The sequence below is a fragment of the Centruroides vittatus genome, unplaced genomic scaffold (assembly GCF_030686945.1).
Source record: "Centruroides vittatus isolate TY-2023 unplaced genomic scaffold, ASM3068694v2 contig_1215, whole genome shotgun sequence".
Classification (NCBI taxonomy): domain Eukaryota; kingdom Metazoa; phylum Arthropoda; class Arachnida; order Scorpiones; family Buthidae; genus Centruroides; species Centruroides vittatus.
In genome coordinates, this window is record NW_027120777.1 from 1,816,045 (window position 1) to 1,840,276 (window position 24,232).

Consider the following 24,232-nt stretch of genomic DNA (forward strand, 5'->3'; position numbering starts at 1 on the left):
CGAAATTCGCAACGATTTTATTTATTTCTTCCATTAAAAAATCATTTAATAATCCAATTAAACGCTAATTATATTAATTTTAAAGTAATTAAGCGTGGCCCAAAGTCGGTTAACCTAGTCACCAACTGACTTTTGGCCATTCTCTACTAATTTTTCTTTTTTAAATTAATATATAGATTAAGATTGACATTTATAATCGATTCTAAACGTAGAGAATTAGATGATGATCCAGAGAAATAAATATATATGCAGTATATTTAGAGAATGGTTCAGGTATTAGAGAAGGGGAAAACACAAAGATGTATTGTTCTCTTTTAAATAATGCCCTTTTTATTTATTTATTTATTTATTTGTTCGTTTTTTTTAAGATTAAGAAATGGAGAGTGCAGGTCAATTCTCATAGTCTAGTTTTTGACAAGAAATTCAATATTGTGTGATGTCATCCATTATTTGTCTAACTTGATGGAAACATCTGTTTTTGTTTTCTGTTAAATCCAAGTAATACAAAGAACAAATCCGTAACGATATTGAATTGATTTCTTTTTCTAGAATATATCTTACTTAAAAAAAAACCAAGAAAAAAGAGCATCGTATGCAAATATTTATTCAAAAATTAGCGAACGAGCTGTATCTAGGGCCTGGCACTAGTCACAAATATGGGGGCCTCGCCTAGAGCTGTGGATTAAGATTTAAGTGAGGCCCTTCTACTCACAATAACAAAGTTTAAAACCGCCAGGCCCTAAGCCACAGCCTACGTACGAAGAAGGTCCCGATCATAAACTCTGCGAAAGGCATAAAATTTTTGTGAATAAAATTCTTTTTTATTACGTCTAAGAAAGTTTATTTCGCTTATTTTTTTTTTTTAATCGATTGCGTAGAAAATAAAATATATTATTAAATTTTGGGGCCTTCAAAATGGCCCCGCGAGATCTTCTATCCGGATTGTAGTCTTTAATTACCGTATTTTTGAGTAATTAAATAAGAAATTTATCAATTTATTTACGGCTTTTTATGGTTATAAAACACATTATCTAAATAAATAAGTTTTTTTTTTTTTTTGCTTCCAGAATTCAAAACTAAGGACACTGGAATGCAAAACAATAAATTCTCTTTCGAGTTAGTAATGTTATAAAAGTCTTCGTAGTAAAAATAAGGATCTAGAACTGTTTTCGTTTTTATTCCCCTTCAGAAAATGTCTTTTCTCCGAGTGTGGTTGCAGTTTTCTTCTTCTTTTTTTTCTTTTTTTTTCCCCTTATTTTTCCAAGAACTCTCGTGACTTGATTGAAACTTCTCGGTTCCTAGATGCTGTGTGATGAAGTCGTGGTGCAAGTCTCTTCGTTTCTACACTTTTCGTAGAATTATATAAAATGCATTCGACCGTAGCTTTTCACGATTCATTTTATTTGAAACTCACTTTCTTCTTCCTCTCCTCTCCTCCTCCTCCTCTTCCTTCATTTTTTTATGTAGAGTCTTCAGAGTTTCTTGAGTACCATGATTACTTATATGCAATATTGACTGATTTAGTTTACTACTACATTTTTATCTCCCCCCAAAAAATCAGTATGCGGAAGTGTCGAGCTTGGAAAAATAAAAAATAATGATGATAATAAACAAGACTTGCATTTTTGGTAAGAATTTCTTATCTAAAGTTTTATATATTTGGCAATGGCATGTGAATTTTTAGAAGAGGAGTTTTTACGTTATTGTTATATATATATATATATATAAACATGCGGGCGTACGATAGAAAACTTCGTCTTTTTATGAATAATTTTGGACTTTTTATGTATATTTTTTCAACTTTAAGAAAAGTTTTTTTTAGACTCGTTTTTATTAGAATAAACAAATGACAATGTCGACAATACACAAGATCCATTGTTGTGACGATGCGCCTTTTTACCAATTCGTGACGTCATATCCGGGTGATAAAACTACTTCCGGACACCAGATGTCCCCCTAATGATGTCATCGGCTTTCCACTGCTTTGTTCTCTTTCTGTGTATTAACCAATTGCTTTCTTTCTTTCTTTCTTTTTTTTTTGTTTTTTTACAGGACAAAGACGGCGGTAGCGTGGTGTTTTTCTTGTTTTTTGGTCAGACCTTCAGGCTCGTTCCGTACCTAAACCATTATATTCTGTTGACACCAAACGGCAGCAACCCGCCAACGGGCCCCATATCAAACACTTACTTCCGTGATTGATTCGAGGGGCCTCATGAACGGGTCACGTTTCTCGTGACACGATACGGCATTTTTATCGAGCCGCATTCCCCTGTTTCCTCCGCCTTTTTTTTTTCTATACGAAGCTAAAAAGATTTTAAGCTATAAATTTAAGATAAACCGAAACTACGAAAGCCCCCCCCCCTACTAAAGTTTACTGTCCATTAGAATCGACTTTCGTTAACATCGTTAATACACCCTCCCAAAAAAAGGGGGTCCAGAGCGATCAATTAAAACGAAATAGGCAGGAAATTTGGGAGTGTAAGAGGGCGAGGTAAGGAATTTAATTTCCATTCACAAGTGTGTGGCCATGGCTAAGTATTTTAAGTATTTTTCTCCTCTTCCGTCCAAGATTGAACTCGTACAATCAATTTTAAAAATAGCTTTCCACATAAAAAAAAATGAGGGCGAAAAATTCGGTTTGGGGGGTTTTATACCGGTTGCTGTCCCTTTTAATGTAATTTTACTGTAATTACACTATCAATTTTCACCTCTGTGTTACCGGAAGGAGACAGAAAAAAGGGGGGAGGAGGAGGAGAAGTCGACTGCCAAACATGGTACAAAATTTGACTTGCTAATGCCTAGTCAAGTACTCTTCTCCGTATTCAAATATGTTAACAAACCATCAAAAAATGTCATTAATTTCGCGCGAAAAAGTAGTTTTAGAAATTTCAAATTTGTTCATTGTTTTGCATTAATTGTAAATTTTAATAAAGTAAAAATGAGGGTTATATTGAGTGCTTTCCCCCTCCTTCCAAGGGCATTTCGATCGATTAAAGTTAAATTTTATTCTTCCAGAATAAAAAAAAATACGTTTATTAATTTTAAAAAAAAGATTCTAGATAGACCTATTTATCTAGAATCGAACTAATTTGAAAACGACGACCAATCAGAAAGTCGTTTAATTTCAACGGTTTGAAATAATAATCCATTTTATTGTTGTTATTCTCTTAACTTATCCGCAATTGGATAACGATCTGTATTTATTCTTTTAATAAAACGTTTAAGATTATGACGATAAATTACACTTTGCAACGATCATTAGCTTAATCCTATTGAGTTACTAAACTAACAAGGGGACAATAACCTCGTTGTAAGAGAATCCTGAGGGGCCCCTTCTTTTGCCCAATTGTCAAATTTCAAATGTACTGTGGGAATATAATGTGTTATCTAGTTATCGAAGTGTGATGATACAGCAAAAACCAATTGTAGAAGGAACTAGAGAAGAAGAAAAGAGAGACTCGATTTTATGTTTTCTCCTCGGTTTGCCGTCAATAAAACGAAACAAAAGCACTCTTCTCTCCCCCTATTTTCGATTGATTTATGTATTTATACAGGTTTATAACTTTAAAAATTATGTTGAACGTTTAGTAAATTGTGTGGCATACGTCATGATTTATGGTAGATTGCTATTTATGTCCGAGGCATTTATTAAAAGTGCCTCCCTTAAACGAATGCTTTGTTTCTTGCCATATTTAACAGGGAGGAGATCTAAAAATATATTTTAAAAATCGATCGGTGGGTTTGTAGTTAAATGACTGTTTGTACAGTATATCAAAGGAGTTTTCGTGTCGAAAAATGGCAGAGATCCAAGGCAATTAACTCATTAAACATAGAACGGAGCTTTAAAACACGTGACGTGGAGTTAAATAATCGACAAAATAATTGGCATCGAAGCGAGGGGAAGATATAAACCTTTTGTCTACTTCACAAAAGATCCCGCGGTCTAACAGTCAGAACACGAGAATAATCGATAGAACGTGTACAGTACGTTACTCGCCAATTGTATAAAGGTTGTTGAATATCCTATTAGCCTCTTCAATCAAGTGTAAATGGGGGAAAAGAGTTGTTGATTCGAGTTTTCGTCTTACCGAACTTCGCCGTGTTTATAAAACACATATATCGTACTGTTAGCCAGGTGCGATGTGTCATTTCCGGTCTTCTTTGACCCTCCCCCCCACACCAGTTACGAACTTTAATAAAATACTTTCGCGCTATTGACGGGTTTAGTAAATAGGGGGAGGCGTGACAGAACGTGACTTGGAATATTTCTATAAATTACAAATTGAACGAAAGTTGTCTCCGCATCTTGTTAGAAGATTTTCAGAATTAAATTTTCTACAGAAATTGAAACGTATTTAAAGAAAGTATTTTTACGGATTAAATCTGTAAAATGTTAATTTATTATTATTATTATTTAAATTAAGCGATAAGATGATCAAAGGATTTTATTTTTCTCAAAAAAGGAGCGAAACAAAAATTCAGTAAGTTTATAATGCATTAGAGAGCAAATCTCCGAAACAATTTATTAGAAGAAAATACATCGAGATAGCTGCAGATTAAGGCGACAGTTCATCCTCTAGAGATTTTCGCAAGACCCACGACACGGAGGCAATTTAATTTTCCTCTTTTCATTCACTTACGTTCGATATATATATATATATATATATATATATATATTTCCTCTCCAGTGATGTCTGTTCCCTAGAGTCAGATACATCAAGAAAGAAACGACGCGAACAGAAGCATATTGTTTCTCTTCTAATTCATTCGGAATGTTTCTTAAACGGAATGGAATGGTCTAGTTGCTGTGTAACTCCACTGCTTTCTACAATAAAATGGCTTGTAACGCTGTTTTCCCATTGGGAAATTACAAAAGTAATTGATTGTATCGATAGAAAAAGCTATTTTACTTTCACCTGATTGAAGTAAATAAAGGTAAACAAAAATTAATTAAAAAATAAAAAAAAAGTTTAAGATGAAAATTATTATAAACATCCTTCACAATTAAAAAGAGCAGAGACGGCATTTTCTTTAAGGTCCTCCTGGATTTTGCCTCAAAATCCAAGAAAATCCTCCTCAAAAACAAAGCGTTAAAAAAATACCCGAAAGACGAATGCCTTGGACCTCCCTCGACGTGCTTCATAGCGCATAAATAAACTTTACGATAAAACAAAATAGTTTATTGCACCCGTTTCATATTTTAATAAATGGAGGAGGTTCCCGAAATTGCTTTAAACTCGTTAAAAATTCTTAATTACCCGGCCGCCATTATGATTTAACGTAGCGAAACCGGGCATTTTGTATAGTTCACGATACGGCGAATGCTTTTAAGTTACTCCAAACTACAATTTTATTCAAATTTATTCAAAATATTAAAACTCCAACAAACTTCGAGAATGAAATGGCGGCCATTTTGGAACAAAATGGCGACGGACGTAATTCTCAATTTCGATAAATAAACACGTAAAAATTTTTGAAATTCTTGAATTTTATACATTTCAAGAAAACTCTATGATAATGGAGGGAATTAATCATTTTAAAAACATAAATAAATAATCAGCTTGTCTAGTCTGACCGACGACTCCAATTTGCCACGGTTAATGTTAAATTATAGACAAGTTTTCCCGCTTATAACGTTTAAAATAAAATTTCTCAATTATTATTACACGTGTACACACTTCGTTAAACGAGCTGTCGGGATGATTTTACAAGGATGTATATAATAATTGAGTGTAATATATATATATATAAAGGAGGCTGTATTTGTACACTTTTTATCTCATTGACCTTATTTAAGTGTCACTGAACTTTCTTCATAAAGCACACATCCAGACGTGCCCTCTGATATTATACAGCATACATCAAGGCCAATTTTTTCTTTTTCCCTTCTTCATATTACCGCTACAACTTTACTGTCAATTTTGGCATGATTTATTAATAAAATTAACATTTAATTCCATTGGACAAAACAATTTACGTAAAGCATAAGGGGGAGACGTATTCCATCTTCGAATTTTTAATATATCGATCCTTGTTTAGGGCCCCTTCTCCCCCCCTCCGAGTGCGGATGAAGATTTAAGATTAATGAAAAAAATGTCACAGCAAAACCCATTTCGTTCCGGAAATGTTTATCGATTACGATTCTCTTCTCTTCTCTAGAGCCGATAAAGGAGCATTAGTTGTTTAGTTTCCTGGTCCTGAAAGGATGCTAACAAAATCTACTCCTAACGAACCGATTTGTATGCCTGGTACCCCGATAGCGACTCGCTTTTACGATCTCAAAACACCACGTTGCACTCTCCCACGTATGCAAATTAGGTAAAGCTATGTTGTCAATTAGAATACTGATTAATTTTTGCTTACATCGAAGGAAGAGAAGAAGAAGAAGAATTTTTGCTGCTCTGCCAGCGCGTTTTGTGTGCGCCCATCGCTTTGCAAGTTACTTCAAAAGAAAATGCCAATTTAATAACACCTTAGAAAAGAAATCCTCCAATCTTCAGAATATTTTGCCTCCGGGTTATTTTTCTCAATAAGTATGAATTACTACCTGCCATACAAAACTGCATGCCCTCTGGTTCCTTACAAATATAGTAAATCCGGCTTTTGTATAACCACAATTTATCGTGTTTTGTGTCACGAGATGAGAAAAATTACACTGACGTGATTTATCCTAGAAAAAATTTAAAAAATTCTAATCTATATTTTTAAAGTTTTAGTTATTTTAAAGCGTTTGCTAACGGATACAATAGTCCAACAATTGTGTCATATTCTAAAATAGAAAATGCCATATTAAATGTTGGAATTTTGGTGTTTCTAGCCGGATATTTTGGAAACTTAAACAGGGAATTTTAATAATTAAAAATTTTTTTCCCTTCCCTTTTGACTTTCTACTTATAAATAACAGGTTTTACAAATAAAAATAAATTATTCTTCTATATGTTATATAAAAGTTTGGTGTTTTTTGTGTGTGGATGGGGCGCGATTTTGTTCACCCACTTTTTGAAGCTTAAGTCCTGTGCCTTTTGTCGAAAATTTCGCAGGGAGGTTTCTGTGTTCGGGGGATTGATGCTATTAAATTTTGGTGTTTAAAGGTCGAGGGGTGGAAAGATAGGGAAGTCACGTGTCAAACCTTAAATGGGGCCGAACTTAATGATTTTTACTCGCTATTGGCACGTATAATTTAAAATAAATAAATAAAACTCGTTTTTATCTTTAAAATTAAGCTTTTTGCCATTTTATAGATAATAAAATAAAATTTTATTAAAAAGTTATATTTTTTATAAACAGATGGCGCCATGCACAATTTAAAATTTTTATTTGCCGGGAAAGTAACGCAACTCGTTGCTGGATTTCTCTTAGAATTTTACCTCTAACTCCCAAGAATTTTTCCCCCGTTTATCACCCAATTTTCCCTATTTATAAGGCTAAAATTCTTTTAAAATTTAACTTTTTCGTAGATGTAAAAATCTTATAAAATTTTCCCGATAAAATAAGGGGGAAAAAAGAGATAAAAACCACGAATAAATCTAGAAAATTTCGATCTTAACTTTCCGACAAAAGATTTATATAAATGTCGACCCCGAAAATTCAAGCGAACTTCTAAAACAATTCTTCACTCTTAATCGCATTTCCCGAGGTAAAAAAAAGAGTAGAAAATCAGGAAAAGAAATAAAAGGACAATGGATATTGTCAGGGAAAAAAATTGGATTTATCTGTTCTTCTTATGCCAACAACAGCAGCACTATTTAATATCTGGAGATTTCTATTCTGACAGTCAATTTTCTCGCCTCTTTGAGCAGGATAAGAAGCATGCTACAGTCACTATCGCTTAGTTTCCTTTGCAAAGGATTTCCCGCAGGAAAACCTTCCAACAAACGAAGATTTTTACATTTTCCTTCCTCCAAAACCAAACTCTTCGTTTGTTTATCTACCACGATAACTCGACAGAAGTGTATTGTTAAGCGAATTTAACTTAATTACTCGAGTGACGGGGGAGGAGGGGAAAGGTGTAACACCTATTTTAATTTGTTAAGGTTTTCTTAAATGGTTGATGCTCGATCGAACCGAATCTAAGTGCTGCTTTGATTTTTTTTATCATTGTTTTTTCTTGTCAAAAAACGGGGGAGAAGATGCCCCGGGGCACGTTTGTTTTTTGCCCTTGTAATAGCGCATGGGTGAGATGCAACCGTGCGAATACAATGATTAATTGGCGGCGACTTTTGAGCATCCAACCATTTTATTTTCCTGACTGAATTTTAAAAATTTTTTAACGTGAAGGAATTTACTCCTCCCCCATGAAAAATTTAAATTATGATGCAAAAACTTTCATCCTCACTTAATAATTGTTGGATACGCCTACTGAATATGATAATACCCTTTTTTTTTGTTAGTAGGAAGTTGATTCTCTTAGTAATTTATGCTGGACTTTCCTATTTATGGTGTGTTTGTTAGAAGTGTAATGAGTACAATACATATTTCTTTCCTCTTGTGACGGATGCACATGTTAGTCTATAGAATTTCTTTGCATTTTTTACCATTTCTTCTTGTATAGTAGTTGTTGTGTGCGGATGGTTCGAAGTGTTAATTTACACCGAGAATGCCAGACGTCACCACGTTTCTTTCTTTGTATTGTAATTCCCGGTTGCTAATTTTTAAAAAAAATACATGTGTATTATAATAAATCAATGTATTCTGCAGCAGTTGTTACGCATTTCTCGCGGTTAAGTGTCAAAAATATAGCAAAAAGTTGCACTAAATGTAACAAGATTTCATTCGCGAGCTGCTTTGTCATTCACGTCACGTAACCTCGATGTTTTAATGTACACTTTGTTTTTTGCTGTTAAATGGATAAATCTATTATACTGCAGTTGCTAGTTCGTTGCATAGAAAATTAAACATTTGATGATTACTGGGAAAAACTGAATGATTTAACTTATTATAACAGCAAAAATTCATTTGTGCGCTGTGTTTCTACAATGTGGTTTGTCTCTTCGTGCGAGTTTTGATTGATTTCTTTTGTTAGATTTTTACATCTGTTAGGGATTTTGTGTGTTTCGTACAATGAGCCTGTATAAGCGCCTATAATAATGTAATTATATATATATATGCATATGTGTGTACGCGTGCATAGGGGTCGATCTGTATATAAACTGGGAGAGGCTAACGACAATGAGTAAGAAAAATTTCATATTGTCGAGTTTTGAGTGAATATAAAAAGGTGTATCTGTTTCTACTCCTATTTTTTAGAATAGCATAAAATAAAAATACAAATATATCTTGACAGGAAGACAGTTAATCAGTGCAAAATTGGGAGAAGATAGGTCCCTTATAGATAGTACGTCTGTATGGATAGATATATGGCAGGGTTTCCCAACCCTTTTAAGTCTTTTTTCCATCGATCCCGTCAATATTATATACATATAAATTATGTAGAAGGGCCCTTCTACATAAATTTTAAAAGGCATTATCCTAAATTTGATACCGGAATACCGATAAAACAACACGAAAAACACCTGATATAAGATGTTTTTTTTATGTTCTTTCTCTAATACTTATTTATTACCCTTTAATTCTTAGTTTCTAATAACATCTTTATCGAAAATGTCTCCAAATTTTAAATAAAACGTTTTAAAGCCGATTATTTTTTCAATAGCATCCGTTAAGTTACGGAAAATTTAATTAATTATTTTTTAATCCTTTATTTCATAATAGTTTTAAACCGAATTTTATACACACACAGCCTTAGATAAATTGTGTTTAAGCACACTTCTTTCAGGTGGGATCAAATGGATAATTTACTCATTTCTTAAACAAACAATAAAGGATTACTACACATCAGTCTGATACTATTGGAACCGGTTAGATAAACACAATTTTTTAAAGAAAAGAAAAAAAAAGAAAACTTAGGAGAGATAACGGAGCTTGTTCAATGAATCACACGACCTTTAAACAATCCTTCAGGTTCCACGCACAGATTAACATTTCAATTAAGTTTGCTATACTTTGTTACATTCTTCTGTTAAACTTAACAGCTATTTTGCACGCGCAAACGAATATAAAGGATCGAATTCGTTGTTCCGTGGCCAACGAAAACTCCAGATTAAATTTATTTACGATTGTTTAACGCGCAGTCATTTAAGAATTAAATTTTAAATATATTCCCCCTCCCCTCAACCGTGCAAACATGTAAACAAACAAATGTGCCATAATTAATTTCAAGAGAGTTTAAACGTATGGGTATGTGTGTATGTGTGAAAGGAGATAGATACAGAAGTGAATATTGTTTATTATACTTTTCAATCGTGTAGTTTATAGTTTGAGAGACAAAGAGGTACTTGTTCTAGAGAGCGCAAGGAGTATTTTTCTCCCTACTTTGACACTTTCTAGATAAATACTGAAGCATAATTTTTGTAAATTAAATAATCTGTATCGATTCTGCAACCCAATTAAACAATAATAATTAATTTAATCGCTGTTGTAATTAGGAATTTTGCACGTTTATAACTTAAAACGTGGCTTCTTTTTTTGTAGAGGATACGTAACTTGATAAGTCGATCCTCCCGCTACGTATATCTGATCTTAAACTTGTATTTTATATAAATAAAAGAGGTAGGAAATTATATAATATTGTTAATGTTAAAATCGTTATATTTGGTTTTTAAAAGACGTTAGGAAATTATAATATCTGGCACTCGTTACACCTGGGTAACCGCCAGACTGTCACATCCACTTTTAATGTTGTATATATTGTTGACGTTCGTTCCGCAACTCACGACATAACTTATCGTGACGGTTCCCAATGTGGTCATTACGATAATGCCTACCTTTATAGGATCGTTACGGCTGCGAACGTCGAAAGTAACGGTCTGGAAATGATGCGTGGACAATGATTTGGAACGGTAAAGCTGTTTTGATTAAAAAGAAAACCGAGATTCTTCTCCATTTGTGTCATATTTTCAACTGAATTATGTTGATTTGTCATCCGAAACTAAATTATTAGCTAAAGAAATATGTCCTCCTTTTTAATAAATAATTAGGAGTTTAAGAGAAACTTTCCTTTAAAAAATCTTCCATTATATATTTACATTTATTTAAAATAGTTTTAAGCATTAAATAAGTATAGGTTTTAGTTTGTAAAACTCTTTAAGTACAACTGATGTTTTATTTTAAATTTGTAAGGGACACAGTCCTTATAAGCTGTATACTATACAGTACTGCATATAAAGACTGTACCCTATACTATACTGTACTATTTATAGGTTATGTTGAGTGTCTTGGTGTATCTCTTATGTATAAGAAATTACATTTCCTAATAGATATAACTACATACAGTTTATATATATAAGGAAGCATCTTATACATGTAACAACTCTACCTCCCACACACAAAATAATCTAAAAAGAAGCAAATATATATATATATATAAACATAACAGGGAATAATGATTCAGACTGTTGACTTTATAAATGCAATTTGATATATAAAAAATCTGTCCTGCAAATTAATAAATTAAAAAATGATATCATAGGGTTTTTCTGAGTCATGTCTATTTATGATTTATTCAGTTTAAGAATCAATCAATATTATTTTTATACAACACACAAATTAAGTTTGCTCCTAATAAAATAAAATAAAAGGTTTAAATTAATATATTTATCGAATCTGCACTTATTCTCTATGAATAAATATCTTACTTTTTCTTTTTAAATATTTATATTTCTTAGAAGCTGTGTACATTTTCTCCTTTCCTATTGTGATGATAATAACAAGGCCACTCACAATGGATAGTTTACATCTGTTCTGGAATTTACAACCCTAGCAAATTTTCTTCAAATCTTGCAATTTAAATTTGTAAAGAATACCACTGTGGTAAAAATGCTACGGCAGTAAAATATTCCGGCGATTGTATCGGAGTCGAGTTACCTTGAAATACATTAAAATGGTGAATTGATACAAATGCACAATAGAAAATTGCTCTTATTAATTTACAGTGATAAGGAAATGTTTAATTTAGAAAAGATAATTATTCAAATATCTTAAAAGTAAGATATCTTTTTCCCTTGCTAAGATATTTAAAATAAATAAAATAAAATTTTTAAACATTAATTGATTTATTTGATATAATAATAATAATAATAATAATAATATAGAGTCCAATACTTAGTTTTATAATGTGAATATTACTTTAGAGAATTTGACTTGCTAAATTATATCTGTTCCATTATATTGAATTCAGTTTAACAATATAGTTTAATCCATAGAACCATTTTAATAATTTGTTTAAAGTGTGTTTGAAATCCTTTGGTGTATTATCTGTACTGCAAAGTATTGCAATTTTGAAATCGATGCATTAAAGTATTATATTTGCTTAATGTAATATTACCGAAATATTCAACATGTATTTGCTTTCCTTTTTTATTTATTAAGTGTACATTTACAAGGATTAAAAATTGATTCTATTAAAACATTTACTTAATTAACTCATTATTACTTTACATTCGAGTATGAAAATTATATTTTTGGTGGATTAATTTGGATCCTATTGAATTATTTTTTAAACCGTGCCATTCTATACCAAATTGACTTTTAAATAAACAAAATAAATATAATTTTTTAAGATAAATTTGTATTAATAATTTTCTAATGTGTTAGATTTTTGTTATTTTACAATTCTAAACTTTTACCTCAACCTGTTTGGCCTGACAAATGAATAACCGAAATGGAAAAGGCACCGGAGCCTCGGAAATTTCGCGGATGGCTCGAATCCCCCTTTGCCACTCTGTTGCCCCGACGTGGATCTGGCCGATCGACGATAAGAATGAGAAAAGTGTCTTCTTAATGCCTACGGGGAGGGGGAACTTAAATCAAATAGGTTTTTTTAAAATGTATGTTTGCATATGAATTTTTTTCCGTCTTTTTCTAAGTTAATTTTCTCAAGTGCACGTTTTTAAATATTGAATTGTTTCTGGAAAGAAAAATAAAGGATTGAAAGAAAATGATAAACGGGGGAAAAAAAAGAAAATTAGCAATCTCGATATGCACAAAATTCATTTTTCTAAATGCTATTTAGCATTCAGAAAAGCACCGAAAGAAACACGGTTTAAATATTTAGACTGGAACAAAATATTAACAATTTTTTAAGTAAATAATTTAAGATTAAATTCTATTTTATAATAAGTTAAAAAAAAAAAAGAATTAGCAATTTTGTAAGAGAATGTTTAATAAAGAGTAGGAATTAATAAAATTGTATAAACATCTGATAACAATCAGATGAATAATTGCATACACTCAATGCTGTTCTCATTACAATAATGATTTTTAAAAATATTTTAATGAATAAATTTAAAATGAATTTTTAGATTTGTTTTATCATATGTGGCTATAGAATAGAATAGAATAGAATTTAATTTTTTAAAGTTAGGGTCTTGCACCAAAAAATAAAAAATTGTTAAGATAAGGTGTGCCAAGCATTGGTAGGAAGGATAAAGACAAGACATGGAAGTGATGAATAAGACACAGAATATAATGTGTGGGTCTCGTACATTTGCACAATATTTTTAACTGTTGATGTAATTCGTGCCATGCTTAATCTTCGGAGCAAATCAACGTCACGCCGGGTCGTATAATTACCTAAAAATATTTTCAAAAGTTATAATTTATTATTAACTTGTTTACTTTACAAAGCAGTATTAGTAATTTAAATTTGTTTAGTGTAATTTTATTATCTAAAAGCAATCAGTAGAATAGATGTTAAAGATAATTAAATATTAATGTCATTTCATCTATGATCATAATTAAGAGGAAAATTTTTACAAAATATAATTGCTGTAAAGATGAAGAAATATTAATTTATAAGGTTCAGTGTTTGTTGTATGATTTAATAATAATTTTTTTAAATATATTTTTTAATAAGTCTAAAATTAGTTTAATATTACAGGATTAAAAGCTTATTTCTTCAAGTAAATGTTCCTGTGAAAGTAACATAAATGTATTTGTGATAATCATGTGTTATGTCATTGTGACATCCCGTACGCTATTATGGACACTTCTTACCATAGCTACGACGTTAGCTATGGTGGCGGCGGTCATTACGCCCAGCTGGCTCATCGGAGCTCCGAGAAAGCCGGGTCTCAGGACAAGACAACAACTTCTGGTTCGCAGTGATTTTAACAATAACGAGTTATTCTCTCCGACCTTAGGTAACGACTTTCGTTAAAAAATCCGTCTTAAGTTTAGCTTGCCGTGTTCCGTAAACGATACCGAATCAATTTAATTTAATTAGAAATTAAATCGACGCGTATTGATTTTTCAGGTATTTATAATCGTTGTACCAAACTTCACGAGATTAATCAACTTTTTACCGATAACTGCGCTCCTTTTGTAACAAGTTTTGGTATGCCATCTGACGATTTTCCCAATTTTTGGAAAGCGGCACTCGTTTTCTTTGCTTGCGGCTTAGTCTTGATGATTTTTACCGTCTTCACTTCTCTTCTGGGATGCTGTATTCGAAGTATAGTGAGGAAAAGCATTTTTACAATCTCAGGGACCATTCAGGCAATTGCTGGTAAGTTTAATACAGTATTTAAATTTTTAAACAAAAATGTTTTCTTTATCAATGCCTTTGCTAATATCAAAATTTACAGCAATCTTATGTACTATATAATTATTATGTTATAGATTATATATAAAAACATACACACCACAGATGTTCATTGCCCTTCTTAGATAAGGTTTTAATCTCTGAAACTTAAAAGCATATCAAATAAACACAATTTCCTGAAATTAAATGTAATTTTTTTCAATGGTAAGATCTATATTTTTCTTCAGAACTAATTCAAAATGAGATTGCCGCTCTTAACAAAAAAAAAAAAAAAAAACTTGAATGTGGAAGTAATTTATTAGATATTTAATGGATATTTTAGTTATTTTCCTTTTTTGAGTGTTAGTTTTTCGGTGTATCTTATCAATAAAAAATTTACTGATAATGGTAATGTAAACATAATAATGAAATTGCTCATCAATTACAAACACACACACACACACACACATATATATATAATACACACATACATACACACAATGTATTTTTTACAAATGTACAAAATATTTACTTAAATTTACAAATAAAACAAAAAGTCACAATCATTTTAACTCTTTCTGCCTTGTGGGTACTTGTGGCTTGCTAAAAGGCCTTGTATAGTACATACAAGGCCTTATAGCAAGCCCATTTTGAGTTCAGCCAGACCCATAATGGGCAGTGAGGCTTGAGATATCCAGATGGACTACCCCTAATAAATTTCTAGAGTTTTTTGACTTGCCAAATTCGATCCCAAGGCCCCACAGAAGTAGGCTGCCAATCTAAGTGTTAGCCACAATTGATAGCCAGATGGCTAAAATTTGCCACGTAAATGTTTTATACTTTCCTTTAATCGGTAATAAATAAATGAAACAATGTACACACAATGACCTTCCAATTACTTTTAATAAACAACAGTGGCTATCGTGTATGTATGTTATTTGTAATGTCAGAAGTTAGAACTGCACCAAACTGGACTTGCATAGCTGATATATCCTAGCTAAAAGTAATTTTAGTATGATGCATTCATGATTACAATATATAATAAATTTTTAATGATATTTTGAAATAATGTTTTTTTTTTTTAAATAAAAACATGCTAAATCATCATTTAGACATACAGTACTAAGATTCTTGAGATATAATAGTTGTGTAATGCTACCTTCTTTGTAATACAATCTATTCTATTTAATAAATGCATGTTCTATTTGGCTATTGATGATAACAGTTTTTTCTATTGAATTCTCTTATTGATGTATTATAGTTCTAAAAATATCTTATGTTTAATAAAACCACTATAGTAGATAAGAATTCAATAAAAATTACATCGCTACAAATAGTTTAGATTAGCGTCGTATTGCAATACAGTTAACATTACACAATGACTGTGTCTCAAGAATCTTAGTACTGCTCGTCTAAATGACGACTTAGCATTTTGCAATAAGAAATATTTTACTTTTTTTTTTCAAAAACAACCTCATTACTCTTAAAATGACTAAAGAAATTATTAAGAATTTTTTTTAAAATTAAATTATCTTGCATTATGAATTTTATAGAACATGAATACAAACATCCAAAGAAATAAAAATATTGTTCTAATAATTCTAAAAGCATCTATATTGTTAAAGTATATTTATTTTATTGTTAATAACTTAATTTTTCTAAATATTTATTACTAATAAATTAAATAGGTCTACTTTGATTAAAGAATGAAGAAAATACACAAATTTTAATAAATTAAAATACAATAAACCAAACAATTCATATATTTTTTAAAATAACAACAAAGTTTAATGTTTCTAGTTGTATACAAAACTTCAAAATTTTAAATAATAAAAATTTAATTTATACAATTCTTGTTTACCAATATTTTTTTTAAGATGAAACGATCAGATAGATTATGAAAATTAGACAGATGAAGGACAATCTTTATTTATAACTTCCTAATTCTTTCGCACATTTATATAATTTGTAGTGGTTGTTTATTTTTATGATTCAGAGTGCTTAGTTGAGAGGCATTCCTAATGCAATGATTCATAGCTATTTTGTTAAAATAACTGGTTAAGTAGGATAATTCATTTAGGTACCGCATAACCAAAGTGATAATTCTTTTAATCAATAGCTTAGTAATGACTTTCGTAGGGTGATAAATATTCATCTTATAAGTTATTAATCAGTATTTCTATAATTTAAACATTTTGATAAAAGTTGTAATATGTTACTCACTAATTACACTGATTAAAAGTTATCTGGTGTTGTTGTTTTTTTTTTTTTTTGCATTAAGATACCATACAATTATATATTAGTTACTTCGTGTTATTACATAATATACTTAAACTTTTTAGAATTTGTTAGTAATTTTCAAAAAATTATCAAATCTTTCACTTTCCATGTTTAATATAATTATGACATCCTTCTCTGAAAATATTTTGTTTCATTTTATTTTAATTCTTCCAGAAGTCTTTATATATATATATATATATTATATATATAAGGGTAATGGTTAACACAATAGTTGCATTCCTTGAGTGTAATGTATTGATGAACTTGCTTTACAGCAATGAGCATACCTATCTTCAGAACTGATATTAGACTGAAAAAATGGTCTGTAGTATGAAAATTGCATATAAAAATTTATTTGTGATGCCATTTCTTAAGTTATAAATATTTATAAGTTTGTGTATTGTAATACTCTCAAAATACATTTCATTATATATGAAAAAATAAAACTTTCTATATGATGATCTTCTCAGTCTAGAAATACTATTCTCAACTCATTACATTTAATTAGAAATATTAGAGATAAATAAAAATGTATCGGCTATACGCTATACACACAGGGTCTTCCAGAAAGAATGCTACATTTTAAACTATTGTAATAATAATTAACATAATCTGATAACATTGTAAAGTACATTAAAACATTGAAAAACTGTCCAAGTTTCAAATTTGCTCATTACAATTTCTCGACGTGTGTACATTACGTCACAGAGCACACATCCAACCAATACTTAAATTCTTCCTACACTCGCTACTGCACATCTGTTGTCACTCCTCCCATTGCAACCACAATTCTACAGTTCTTGCAGATTACTCATGTTGCATAATGACAAGCAATTCTGACTTTGTGAATGGTAGAACACTCCTCTGTTGTGGAGTTGCCATTTTTGTTTATGGCACTTCCTAGAGATAGTAGATAAAAGGATGTTTGATTGCAGATGGGAGATGAAACTTGGACAGTTACTCTATCAATCACTATGCATCACATTTTCTCAGAAAATAATTAACATTGCTACCATTTTAAATTAGTGTAATTTTCATTTTGGAAGATTCTGTATTACATTCAAAAATATTTCAAATAAAATAAATGATAATTTCAAAATTTTATGTATTTTCTAGGAATAATAATATTTCCTTTCCCATTAACTGAAACAGACAAAATGCGCACGATGAACTGCACTTCAGTCTGATTATTCCGTTAGAAGAAAGCTTTAATGGTACATTTCGTATTATAATTAGGTTATGTAACTGACATGTTGTTCAAAATAGCTAGAAATTGATACCAGAAAGGGCTGCAGAACAGAGAACAAATAAATTCTACTTCAATTCTTTTAAATCTGATGCAGTTACTGCTAAATTAATCAGTTATATATTTAAATTAATCTAATAACTTATTGCCAAGATTTATGTTGTGTTTTTTAACTTTCAAACAAACTGATAAAAAATTTTTAAAATTAATTTCATTATGTAAAGGTTTACTGTATATCCTTGGTTTGGTATTATATCCTGCCGGATGGGGAAGTCGACGTGTTCAACTTATTTGTGGAGAAAAAGCAGAGCCGTACGTATTTGGCGACTGTACGTTAGGTAAGATTTTATATCCTATTTTTTAATCTTTCACTTTAAGAATACAGGATGCTATTATCAGTTGATCAAATGAATTTCTACTACTTAATTATCATGCCTTTGTGTCCTTTCTATTGTAATTTAAAATTTATTATTTCTGATCTGTAAGACTAAATATCTGCATCCATAGTTTCCAGTATAATAAGTCATGTAGATATATAAAAAAGTACTAGTATACAAAAATAAATTTTAATTTCTACTACTGTTTGTCCATAATGGCCATAAGCTAGTAAACTGGCATAAAACTGCTCGTAATATTTAAATTTCTTTAATTATATTAGAGTAAGCTTAGAATAATGAGTAAACGGCATTTTTCTTTCTCGGTTGTTATGTACTTTCCCTATTCTATGTGGAAATCAGTCAAATTTTGACACTAGAGCCCAAAACTGTAAAAAGACACTTACAAAATAATACTACACTCACAGAATTTTATATCATCACAGAACTGGAAGAACCAAAAATTTTGAAACTTGGCAGGATTACTTCTATATATGGGATATCGATGCTATTAAATTTGATGATTAAAAGTCAAGGGAGTTGGGAGAGTCACAGATCATATCTTAAGTGGGATTAAAGTTAATGAAAATTTTAATTACTACTGGCATTTAAATTTTTTAAAAACTCACCCACCTCCAAGAGTAAGGTTTTTTATATTAATATTTATTATAAAACGGCAAAATTCCTTTTAAAAAATATCTCGCAATAATGATGCCGTACGCAATTTTTAATTCCAAACAACCCTTTTAAGTTTAAAATTTAAAAAAAGTGAATATTATATTATTACAGATGATTTATTATTTAAAATAAGGATGAATAAATTTAAATATATTTTATTTTTCCATTAATGTATCTGTCATTCTGAATGATTTACCAATAACATATACATATTCATGTAATTTGATGAAGGTTGTTATCTGATATGGAAGTAGGGAACATTGATCCTTTGCATTATAATTTAGACATTGGATATTTTTAATCAGATATTCTTAAGAAAGTATAGAATATTTTTAATGCAAATACTATCAAATAACATTGTTAGAATATTATAGAAAAGAGTATTTTAAATTAAAATTTTTCGTTTATGTTTTACTTAATTTAAGTGTTAAATCAAGGAGTTCCAGTAGTGAAACTAGTTAGTGCATATTACTTATAAATTATGTGAAGGTTGAGTTCATACCTTTTGATTGCCTACAGGCAGAAAGAATAAATAATATCACCACATGTAATAAATATTACATAAACAAAAAAAAAAAAAAAAGGTTTCGTATCCATTATAATATTAAATATTTGATTTACTACAAAAAATAAATAAAGACTAAAATTTAGATTAAATATTTACAGGTTTTTATATTTTGACTTAAAAATGGATATCTTTAAAATATGGCAATTATTTAATAATTAAAAGCAGTTTTTGATTAGAAATTATTAGTTTTTTGTTTAGTTTTAATCCAATATTAGTATAAAAATACTTTAATTTTGGCCTCGACCTCGCTAATAACAAAGTTTTAAACGCGAAAATATGTATGTCGGACTTCCAGCGCCGCTTTCCTGTAAGCCTAGAAGTTTGACAATAGTGTTTGGAAGGTCAGTTGAATTATGCTAGACATTCCAAATGCCATTGTCAACCTTCTAGGCTTACGGGAAAGCGGCGCCGAACGTCCGACGTACGTGTTTTCGCATTTAAAACTTTGGCCTCAACCTCGCTAGCGTTATATATTGAAATTGTAAAGTGAATAATGGCAATATTTATTTGTACGTACTTATTTATAAGATAAATTTTTTTAATAATTTCAAATAAGGAATTAGAGAGATAGTACATGAAAGAAGTGTGTTATGTCTCTCTCATATTTAAATAGATTAATTTGTTTCTTTTTAATAAACAAAAGACACTTATTATTAATAATTAAATAAAACAAAATTATTTAAATGCTCAAGGAATCTATTGCTTTTTGTAGGGGAGGAATATTAAAAAAAATTAAAAATAACTAATCATTTATTAAAGATGTATTAATTTATAACAAAATCTGTTGACAAATTTCATGCATTATTTTCTTACAGAATAATTTATAACCCTTCCAAATGTCTCCCCCCATTGAAAATTTAACACACACACTAATGAATTTTGCCAATTAAACTAAAACCAGGAGAAAGAGAATTTATCCATTTATAGTAAATTACAGCAGCTTACCCGATACCTTTTCTTTTTTAAAATAATAATATAATAGAATAGTTTTTCTGGATGAAAATGTTTGTTACAAGGTACATTATTAATAATAGATATGCAGGGAAAAAAAATTATCCACACAAAAGATTATTAACATTAATCATAATTTTTTTCATCTAATTCTGAAATATATATGACTAACAGATAAGCCCGGCATTGTTCGGGCAAAAAGTAACGATAGCGAAGATTAAAATTATTACATTATAGCCAATCTTACCCGTTTTCACAGAATGCAAGAATTACGTCCCCCTGTTTCCAGACTAATTAGAGAATTTTTAGATGGGTCTAAAAATATGATCGATTTCCCGCAAAAAAACCGCATCTGTGCCTGTAAATCTTGCACACGACTTTCTCTTAGTACTTCCATTGTTAAGGAATAAATTTCTTTCATCCCTACGTGGTACTCTACTAAAACGTAGTTAAAAACGAAAAATTGCATCTAAAATAGTACAGTAGAAGCCGAGTTCTTTAGGATAAGCCTTAATTCTTTCCCTCTTCCCTGCGGGAGAATTTCCAAAAATCCTTTCTTAGTGTGCATTCTCGTAATGTACCCTATTAAATGCAGTCAAAAACGCAAAAAACTGCATCTAAAATAGTACAGTAGAAGCTGAGTTCTTCAGGATAAGCTATAATCCTTTCCCCCTCCCGTGGGGGAATTTCAAAAAATCCCTTCTAAACGTTCTCGTGACGTACCCTGTGTACCAAATTTCAACTTTCAACTCCTAACCGTTTGGGCTCTGCACTGGGTCCAGAACATTCGAGAGTGTTCTGGAATGTTCCAGAACATCCCGGAACATTTGAGAATGTTCCAGACTGTTCTGGAAATTTCTAGAGGGCAAAACTTCCAGCCCTTATATCTTCAACAGCATGCCCTTCAGGTAAAAACGAGAACCTTCTTCATGGATGGGGGATAGAGGACTACCACACCATATAACTCCCTTGATCGTACCGGGACTTTGAGTTTTAGCGGGACGCACATTGTACACTTACTTTTATAATATATGTTGGTTAAAATTATAATTTGAAAAAATAATTACCTCTCTTTTTTTAAGAAAAAGTAATCTTTGAAAGTCATTTTCATATATTGTGTTTGTGTGATCTTTAATTATAACAAAATATATAAAGTAACTGCATTAAAATATTATGAAATAAATGGTGTTTAAACTGTAGCTTTTTTTTCTTTTGACTTGTTCTACATTTGATTTTAAATTTTATAAAATTTAAGAATTCTTAGAACAAATAATTTTGCTAATTTATCTTCTTCTTTATAAATTATCTAAGAAAATCATATGAAATTTATTATTAACAGGTTGGGCATTCTATCTGGCCATCGGAAGTACCATTATCACCTTTTTATGTTCGGTCCTATCGGTGCAGGCGGAGATATCAACATCCAGCGATAAAGTGCAGGACGAAATTCTAGAAGGGAAAAACCTCATCTGTCTTATATAATTCTGATGTGATGTAAATGTTATTAGATATTGTATTCAGTAAGTGTACTTAGGCAGCTATTCCTGCAAATTCTTTGTAGGTTTAGTTGTACAGTGTTTCAAGAGAAAGTTGAGAATATTATTTCTTTGAAATCTTTATCATTTTAACACACACACAATCATAGAAAATTTTATTACTGTATTTGGTATATAAACACACAACTATAAAAATATTATTTTTTGAAAGTATATTAAATGCAGTACATAATTTTTTTGATAAATATTTTTGAAGTCATTTCTAACTAACTTCTTAAGCTAGTTAAATTAAATTCACAACTTAAACTCATTGTTTCATAGGAATCTTGGTTGCTATATTTTGAAGTTAGATTCAATTATTTAGAGAAAACACATTTAAGACGTCTGCATATCATCCTCTAGCTCCCTATTTTGATTGTCTGTTTAATAAATTATATAATTTATGCTTATATTAGCCAAAAAGGCATCCTCTTATTTCTATAAGGAATCTGTGCCCAAATCTAATCCAGTGTCTTTGAGGTTATCATCATCCCCATCATTTATCCATGGATAAACAATGGGAATATGACTATAGTGGATTGGAATTTTGCATCAATATACAACCAATCCTACTGGATAAAACTTTTATCCAGTAGAATTGGTTTCTTGCTTAAAACAAAAATCCAGCAATAATTTTTAATTTTATGATTTAATTTTATGAATTAAGATAATTTTTTTTTGCTAGATTTAATTATTCTAGCATAATATTCTCAAATTGTCTCGACAGAAAATTGGTGTCAAGAACAGTCGTGAAAAATTTCCAAATATAGTTTGATCAGGTAATGGTGAAGTATATTCCAAAACAAACCAAAATTAAAATATAATTGCTCATAAACTGAGATATTACCATTTGATGGTAAAACTGTTGCAAGTTTAACATTTTTTTTTTCCTATTTTTAGTGTTGTTGTTACAATATTTGTTGACGATTTTCAATTCAGAAAATTTGTATTTCGTATATACCCACTTTAGATTGAAAGGTAATATAGTTTGATATGAAATATTTTCATTGTTGTTAAAATATTCAGATCATCCTATATTATATGTATATATATTTACATACATTATTATAAATGTATTAACTTTTTTCTTAATTTTTACACCAACCAAAAATAATTTGAAATATATGACCAGAAAAAAAGAAAAATATTCTTTTAAACAATTTTGTGATGTAGTAAATGTAGTCACGATTTCTAAAAGTGACAATTGTGTAATTTTTTCATTGTTTATAAGTGATGTCATTTTGTAAAATAAAATTTAATTTAAATGTACCAATATATTAATTTGATCAGTTGTCTATTTTTCAGATCATATCATAATTTGATTTAGAAAAACATTCCATGAATTTAGGTTTGGGATTGTCTTAAAATTACCAAAGATTCTCTTGAATTAAGGTTTTTGCGTAGTAACAAAAAGTAATCATATAAAGCCTAATGCAAGAAAAAATTACTTAGAATCTTCTGTATCCGAATGTCATTCCATGCAGAAAATCTCAGTATGATAATGCTGGAAAGATGAGCTGTAAATCAGCATATTGTATGTAGTACTTGATTAAACTTAGGTTTAAATTTAAAAAAGAATTGAACCCACATGTAAATTTGAAATCACATTTTCTAAGCTACAAATTACTGTAAATATAATTTTGAATAGGTTAACTGTGTTAATTATTTTCACACATTCATTATCAGGAGTTAGCAGCCTAACTACTTACCTCTAGACAAATTAACTCATGGTGATAATAATTTAGAATTTCTGGAAGAAAAGAATTAGCCCAATAATTTGGTAGATTGTCTGGCTTTGTCAACAACTCCTCAATAAACCCAATTTTTGATTACAGTATATATGTCATGATACATTAAAGACACTGTATTTCCCATTAACTTCTGCTTTTTAGGAATATAACTAAACAATTATGTTGAACACCAATTTCCCGCCGAACTAGTGTATTACGTAGGAGCTATAAGTTCAAAACTTTTAGTCTGGAATATATGGAAGTATTTAGGCTATGAATAGGAAATAGTTAT

General features: G+C 30.2%; 1 protein-coding gene across 1 annotated transcript in view; it reads left to right on the plus strand.

Moving 5' to 3' along the window:
• The window catches only part of LOC136987072 (LHFPL tetraspan subfamily member 2a protein-like), a 26,304-nt gene extending 2,817 nt beyond the window's left edge, over positions 1 to 23,487 (plus strand). Inside the window, exons 2-5 of the mRNA XM_067284712.1 lie at positions 13,937 to 14,198; positions 14,312 to 14,563; positions 18,329 to 18,442; positions 22,015 to 23,487. Of these exons, the coding sequence (XP_067140813.1) occupies positions 14,003 to 14,198; positions 14,312 to 14,563; positions 18,329 to 18,442; positions 22,015 to 22,157 (705 nt within the window). The 5' untranslated portion in view covers positions 13,937 to 14,002 and the 3' untranslated portion in view covers positions 22,158 to 23,487. The remainder of the gene's footprint in view (positions 1 to 13,936; positions 14,199 to 14,311; positions 14,564 to 18,328; positions 18,443 to 22,014) is intronic.
• Positions 23,488 to 24,232: the final 745 nt, after the last annotated feature.